The sequence below is a fragment of the Ctenocephalides felis genome, unplaced genomic scaffold (genome assembly GCF_003426905.1).
Source record: "Ctenocephalides felis isolate EL2017-DRISC unplaced genomic scaffold, ASM342690v1 CF-g0.4_SCAFFOLD_00845, whole genome shotgun sequence".
Lineage (NCBI taxonomy): Eukaryota > Metazoa > Arthropoda > Insecta > Siphonaptera > Pulicidae > Ctenocephalides > Ctenocephalides felis.
The window spans coordinates 39,895,326-39,903,728 of NW_020536999.1; the positions used below are offsets into that span (position 1 = coordinate 39,895,326).

Here is an 8,403-nt window from a genome sequence, read left to right on the forward strand (position 1 = left end):
CTATGGGCATCCTATAGTCAGGATCGTCCTGTCTTCTATTCGTAGAATCGTTATGCAAATGGGTTCATTCTACTCGGCAATCCTTTGCGCTACGAACTCCGCCCTCACAGCATCCTTACGACCAATAATAAATCGGAATTTGGGTGCATCGCTACGTTCGACACGCCTTCTCGTAGACACATACAACCATGTGAAATATTTCAAATGGTAATAATATATAGAATCGTTATTAATCCTTCGTTGGGTGATCAGGTTTAATTTGTTATTACCTTTTAATAATTTTGTATAAATTTGTTGCACAATATTAAAAACATTTATGTTGGAATATATGAGAAAGTTATATGAAAAGGCTCTTTAGAATTATATGTGGATAAAAATTTAATTAAATTTAAATTTTATCCGATTATTTGTTTGTTGTTATTCAAGAAAAAACATAATTTATGATTACTTAACGTGATTGATACACATTCTTATATGTCAAATGTATCATAATGATTAAATTTGAAACAAATGTGAAACTAGTGGGGTGTATGGCATCGTGCCTTAAGGCAAGTTGCTGGAACTTTCCGTACCGTAACGAAATGTTCGAGGAATACTGAATGTTTTCAAATAGATTATTATTACTATTGTAACATTGTCTAATATTTATAAGAATTATATAAACTGAATTGCAAAGTTGAAATTATTTGTTTAAAGTATATACGAACTATAGTCAGAATTGAAAATAAAATCTGAATTATTTTCGATATACAAAAAAAAATTTTTTGAAAAAAAAAAGTTAAAACAAAATTTTTTTTCCAAAATCAATTATTTTGTTAAGACAAGCAGAAAGTTCTTTGAATCATTTAAATCGGACGCTTAGTTCTCTTAAAAACTGCCATTTTTTACACATTTAGCTTTGTGTCTTCGAAATGGCTGGGCCTGCCTTTGCCAAAAACTAGTAAACACTTCTCCCAATCATTACTAATTGAATGTTCTTTAGATCATTCAAATTGGATGCTCCGTTCTCTCAAAAACTCGATTTCTATTTTCTGCACTCTTTGCTCTTTATCTCCGTAACTGCTAGACCTGCCTTTGCCAAAAACTAATCAGCTCATCTTCTTATCAATAGGAGTCGACTGTTTTTTGAACCATTCAAATCCGTTGATCCGTGCGCCCGAAAATGTGACTGGAAATTTGTATCCTTGCATACATACACACACAGACATATCCATTTTTTCTGAGGTATGACAAAATATTCAGAAACCTTCAAAACGTCGAGAAATGTAAAAATTTTCAATTTCGATTTTCGGCCCATTACAATAACTTACCCTACGGGAAGTTAATGAAAGTATTTACGTAGGTGAATAAATAATTATTGTGTTAATGAAAGCTCTTATCACTAAAAATGTATTTTCAATTCATATTGCAGATGCTAAAAATGTAATATATATATATATATATATATATATATATAATATATTTAACAGATAATTTTAAAAATGAACTGTATGTTACGCCCCAATTTACAAATACATATATCTCGTATCATACTTGCCTACGAAAGCTCTCCCAACGCGCCTACGGTTTCCTACGCTACGTTCCGAGCACTATGAAAGCTCTACGAGAATCATAACGGTGCCGGAAGCGGCAGCGTGAACCACGCTTTTTAAAGCTCATGAAAGTTCATATCATATAAACATTATAACATATATAAAAAATTAAAGTATTATTAAAATTTATCTATCTATTACTGTTGTGATAAAAAAATAGAGTAGAATAGAATAGAAATAGAAGTATTTGTCAATAAAATGTGATTAATGTATAAAATTTAGTATAAAATTGATTAATATATATATAGGAAATTAAAGAATCCTATAGTGCATACGTGGTGTTTTTATTCTTTAGTGAAATATGAAATTCAGTTTGTGATAGTGAAAGTGAAGGTAAAATATTTCAAAATTTATTTAAAAATATCTTGAAAATTTTTTGCATTCAACATATATTATAAATTAACCACATCAGTTTGCAGAATACGCTTCAATAAGTGTTTTTACAATAATTTCAAAACAAATCTCACTCAAGATAAAAAATAATGGAGAGTTTAGTACTAAATAGGCCTTACATATCGAATCCTTATCATCTATGTCATGGTCCTATACCAAATTATCTAATGATTCCAAATCCATGTTTCCGAGAACCACATTTTTCTCCAGAAACACATAGCGTCTTGGATTTAAGTTTAAAAACGTCTCCTGCTTTAACATTGCGAAGCACGACATCCACGACAGTCTCCAAAAAAAATCGAGTTGAAGAAAAAAATTTATCGGAATCATATGTGACAGAAAATCATGTGCCATCAACCCATTTGGAAATACAATCTATAAAAAATAATGTTACTGAATTAGTTAACAAATGTACCAGTGAATCGGAAAATATCAAGCCACGTGCTGCTGTTAATAAAAATAGCCATAAAAGAATAGATGTTTTGAATGCAGATGCTAAAGAAAGCAAGGACGTAGAAAAAAATACTGAAACGCAAGTAAATAAAATAACTTACAGAACAAAAAAGAGTAAAATTCGTAAAACTTTAGTGGATGAAGATAAAACATCTCCTGTATCTGGAACCATAATTAGGGATCTTAGGCATGACGAAATTCTTGTTGTTAGAAAGGTATTTTTCTTTTCAATTCGAATATTAAACAATTAATTACAAGATTCTAAATCGATTTAAATATACATAAATGAATTTGTATATATTTTAAATAATATTGAATATATAATAAACTAGATTATTATTTTAAAATTTATGATCTCATATCAAAAATATGAACTTCCTTCAAATTAAAATAATTTTAACAGAAATGGTTAAGATTAATGTTATATTCAATTTTAGGGCGATATTGATCCAGCTTTTAATGTTGTAGAAGTAACTGACGAAGCTAAAGCTTTATTAGCCAAGATAGAAAATAAATTGGGTTCATATATTTGCAAGTAAGTTAAAATTTGTTTACGTCATGGTTTAAATTTCATTTATTTGAAAATATCTAGTATGAACATAGTTTTTATTGCTGGTTTTCTTGGTATAGCAAAAACCTTACTTGACAAGAAAATTATTTCAATTTCAAAATTGTATTTAGATTATGCCGAGCGTTATATGACGACGCATTCCGCCTGGCACAACATCGGTGTTCCAGAATCGTTCACATCGAGTATCGTTGTCCAGAATGCGACAAGGTTACTATATTAAATAACAGTTTTTAGTAATAATTTTATAACCCGGAAATATTATTAAAGGTGTTCAACTGTCCCGCGAATCTTGCTTCGCACAGACGATGGCATAAACCACGTCCGACCACCATATCGTCTGTTACAGAAGAACATCCTAAGAACCAAGATGAAGGGATAGTCATAAGTAATGATAAAGAAACTACGGATAAAGGTTACCAATGCTCTATTTGCGGAAAATCGTTTCGAAGGTGAATTAAACTGGATTTAATTTTATAAAACATTGTTTGAACTATAAGAATCTAGTTTTGAGAATGCATAATAATTTACTTTCCATCCACACATAATAATTTGAACTTTACGACTGAAGGTTTTGCCTTGCTTGATTTGTTAGGATCAGGTTTCTAAAGTCGTACCCCCTAAGAAAATAATATTTAGTGCTATTAAATTAAAAGAGAATCTTTAGTGTTTATTAAATTTGTTTTCAGTTGACTTATGATTAATGATCGCTGATTTTTTATCCATATATGTATTTCTACATTCCTCACAAATGTGCTTCTGGAAAAATTAGGCGCCTAGTGGACTAGTTGCTTTAGTCGTACCACCTACAGCCTTCGTCGTGCCTTCTACTAAAAAAATATGTAGATCTCACTCTGAAATCAATTTATGTCTACTTACTAGCTTTCAAATCAAACATTATTATTAAAATAAACTCTAGAATGAAATTATAATCTGAAAACGTTACGAATGTACTAACAAAATTATTATACTCGGGTGTTAAGAATCGGTGATGAAACTGTTTATGAAGATTAAGTTGTTATTAAATATTAGCACTCAATAAGCCCTATTTTTAACACTTGTACCATTATTGCTTCGCAATTAATTAAGAAAAGCTCTTTATTAAATAGCACTCTCTTTATTAAATCGGTGCAGAAAAGTAATTATGCACAAGTACAATTTAATGGTCTTCAAAGTTTGAAATTTAAACTTCTATCTACGACATAAATTAAACAATTCTGCCGTTTAAATATGCCTGGACAATCAAGAGCGACTAAATATAAATATATATAGAAATATCATGTGATGTAATTTATGAATATCGGACAAACTACATCCGGGGTACGATCAGGCAGTGGTGCAACTTAAGCAACCTTTTGCCCTTGTTAGCATATATCAGAATCAAGTAAAAAATAAGATACCTAATATTATAAAGAATATTTTCTAATTGCTCTGCTATTCGTAGTATAATTTGAAAATTATACAATATAATTAATAATATTAAAAATTACCGAATTTTAGCTTCGATTTGGGCTTTATTTTGTTCCTGTGCGCTTTTTTAATTTCGTTTTTCTAAATATCTTCTTAATATATCTTAGGCAAGCATATCTTAAAAAGCATGAACAAAGTCACAAAGTAGAGAACGATGCTCTACCTCAAGATTGCCTGAAGAACAGTACGAATGAAACAAATACTCATCCGTCAGCATTTCAATATGTTGGCCAAACATCACCGAGTTCACAAGATCTTAAAAATCGATATCCAATGGCACCAGTTTATACAAGGCCTGTGCAACCCCCTACACATTATGATATATATAATAACTTATTATCACATGAGAATATAAGGGCTTATAACTTTAATGCTTGGTCTCTGGATAATGCTGAAACCGATAAGAATGTAGAAGAAAGCTCTGTTCATTCTGATAATAAAATTATTATAGATAACGATCGCCAAGAATCGTCAGCAAGTGATTCATTAACAAACTGACATCAAAAGCTTTGGCGACCAGTGCCACGCTTGGCCAGCGCACTTTGGTCGACCAAAGCTACACCTGTCTTCGATCCTGTAGTTAAGCGCAATGATCAATATATTACCAGAGTAATCGATCCATTCACATACCTATTATAAATTACATTTACCTAATGTACCACGTTATTAAGTATGAAAATACACATCTTAATGTTACTTTAACTGTTTTGTTAATATAATATTACATTTTTACTATGTCACTAATGCTGCTTACTTAAATTATACATGTTTTGATACATCTTTCTGCATTATATGTATATACATATTCTTATATACACCCACAAGCCACCCATATATATATATATATATACAGTGGCGTCGGAACCAAATTTTTGATGGGTGGGCTCGTTTTTTTTTTAGATAGACAGCTAGTGGTCTCGTTTTTTTTTTTTTTAGAGATATTACCCCATATAATTTTTTGAAATTGATGGGTGGGCTGAGCCCCCCCATCACAATTCATGGGTGGGCTCAAGCCCACACAGCCCACGCGGTTCCGACGCCACTGTATATATATATATATATATATATATATAATATGTAAAAAAAAATTGTAATTAAAGTTTTACTATAATTGTCATTTTGATTACAGGTTTGAATCAAAAGACTATATGCATCACAATTATGATTCAATCATAATTTCATTTTATTTTGTATTTTTACATTATTTACAATTTATTACATCTTGTACAAAATATATTTTATTTACAAAAAACTTTATCAAATATTAATAAATATACTACCATATAATCATGATAACAAAGATCTGAACTTTTTATCTTTTTGTCTATCACTATAGTAATGTCTAACATGATTTTTATTTTTATGTTCTATATTTGTATTATTGTTATTAAATTTGTGAGTCACTCTGGAAGGTTCTTGTTCTATTCCTAATCCTGTTCGACGTTTTCTAATAACTGTTTTTATAGGATATTTTCGTCCATCTTCAGATGACCCTAAACCACTATTTTGATTCCATCCATTTCTTATTAAAAGTTGATAGCCTTTATTACTGACAGGAATTCCAAAATATGGTCTAATTATTGTGGATTTAGTATTAAATAAATGTAAGGTTGATGTTTCATGTGATTTTAAAGCAGTATTTTCAAATGATTCATTACAAAATTGGCAGAAAAAACTTTCAACACTGTTTTTAGTGTTTTTCAAATAAGTTTTTGGTGATGTTCCCAATAACATATTAACAATGTAATTATTTTTATGTGAAATAGCTAATGATAAAGCAGTATTTCCTGATTTATCTGTGATAGAAATATCAGCACCATATTTTAACAATAATTCAATAACTTCTTTAGAACCAGCTTGTATAGCACACATTAAAGCGGACCAACCAAAATCATCGATTACATTAACATTTTCTGGATACTCTTTCAAATAACTTTCAAGTGCTTTAGTATCATTATTCACGGCAAATTTCATAAAACTGTTTAAGTTAAAAGGTGTAGATGTCTTCTGGTTTTCTGCTTTTTCAGTTAATTTTATCTTCTTTCTCTGTATAACTGGATTGTCAAATGATTCGGTTATTATACTTTCATAAATATCTCGTGCGGAATTTTGGCCACATTTGGAAGATGATTCAAGAGGTTTTGGTGTTTTTGACTTAGTTTCAGAACATGATGCCTTAGTATTTTCACTAACAAATTGTATGTAATTAATGGGAACAGTTGCTAAAGCCTTCCAATTAGGATGCATTATAGTTCATAAAACAATTATTTCTCCAGACAATATATAATAATTTTATTACTTTTAGTATTCTATTTATTTGTTTTGTATTTCGTTACTGTTTTTAATTAAAGTAAATAAAACTATTTCTGACGTTTCATTTTTGCTATTCCTTAGGATTAGTGCATATTGTATGCTACACTTGACAGCTGTCATCTGTCAACGGTTGTCGACTGGCGGACATTTTTCGAACTATTCATGATTAATCTATAGAGCTAGACAATATAATAATCATGGATAAAAAAAGAATATATTAAAAAAATATACCCGAGTCTGATTAATTACCTGTATTTTGTGTTACCAGTATTAATTACCTGTATTAATTACCTGTAAAACTTTTTATTTTCTAACACTTTTACTATTTTGTTATATAATCCACTCATTTATTTTTCTTACTTTCATTTTGATTATATTATCATATTTCTGTATTGTTATTTATTCCACAATTTTATTCATTTTATATAAAAATCCACTATTTTCTACTTTTCTTAAATATATTGTTTGTATAAATCTTATCAAGATCATGGTTTTTGACAAAAGTCATGAATATGGAACGTACCTAGTTCCGATACGTCAACAGTAAATAAATAAAGAAATGTTTTTTTAAAAAAACTTTTCTGTTTTTTATTACATTTGGATTCTTTGTTCGAAGCAAAATGTCTGTCAAATGAAAATTTTTATTTATATTGCTATTCAATAATTTGCTACACTTTTTATAGTGTCGCAATTGCAATTTTAATTTTCAAATTTATTGAGCTTTTCTTTATAATTTTGCTAATATTAAATCGTTTTCAAGCAAAAATAAAAAAATTAGTATAATTAGTATAATTTAGAATTTTCATATTCTAATCTAGGTCTAGGTCTCACGTCACCTATGGTGGCTGCCATCTTTGTATGCATAAGCTGTCAAGGTTGTCATGGAGATTTTGCTTAAACGGCACGTGTGTTAATTAATCTGTGTTATTGATACAATTTGTACTTGATGGTATGTTTTGAGAACATATATGTGCCGAAGTCCTTAGCTCTCTTTCAGCAACTTTAAATCTAATCAATCTTATAATGGAATACTTTATTTACTGATTCCTTTAATTATATTAATGTATGCAATTATCATATATATAGTATATATGTGCGATGTAGGCACTTCTGCATCATATCTGTAGATTCTATATTATCAAAGTTGAAGTCGCAAATTCTTTCACAAAAGTTTCTAATATGTGCATCGCGTTGTGGGATTGTGTAGATACTCCACATGAACATTTATAAATTAAATTATGAAATTAGTGATCAAAGTAGCATACTTGAAATTGTAATTCAATGTCCAGTTTGCAGCTGCTTCGGAGTATTTTTTGCAATGTAAGTAATCAATTTTTGTACCCAACATGTCTTGTCCAAGAATACTTTCTCTGAACTCATGCACATCAGCCATTTATAATACAACAAAGAATACACTGATTATATTCCAAAACATATAAAATATTCAGTGGATAATAAACTAGTGGGGCGCATGGCACCGTAAGACTAATTGTTGGAACTTACCGTACCGTAATTAAATATTCGAAGAATAAAAATAGTCAGTCAACAAAAATGTCTATGAATAAATATTATAAAAACTAGAATTTTCATTATTTGTTCCTTGTAGACAAATTG

The 8,403-nt window shown here is 29.5% G+C and overlaps 2 protein-coding genes across 2 annotated transcripts; one reads left to right on the top strand and one right to left on the bottom strand.

Annotated features, from left to right (window-relative positions):
* The first annotated feature begins 2,074 nt into the window (after positions 1-2,074).
* Positions 2,075-4,974, top strand: LOC113383186 (zinc finger protein 184-like). Its single transcript, XM_026621434.1, has 5 exons — positions 2,075-2,653; positions 2,876-2,973; positions 3,120-3,216; positions 3,277-3,458; positions 4,584-4,974. The coding sequence occupies exons 1-5, from the start codon at positions 2,075-2,077 to the stop codon at positions 4,972-4,974; spliced, it is 1,347 nt and encodes a 448-aa protein (XP_026477219.1).
* A 789-nt stretch (positions 4,975-5,763) lies between these two features.
* On the bottom strand, positions 5,764-6,859 carry LOC113383197 (G patch domain and ankyrin repeat-containing protein 1 homolog). The gene has a single exon (XM_026621445.1). The coding sequence runs from the start codon at positions 6,721-6,723 to the stop codon at positions 5,764-5,766; it is 960 nt and encodes a 319-aa protein (XP_026477230.1). The 5' UTR covers positions 6,724-6,859.
* Between the last annotated feature and the right edge of the window lie 1,544 nt (positions 6,860-8,403).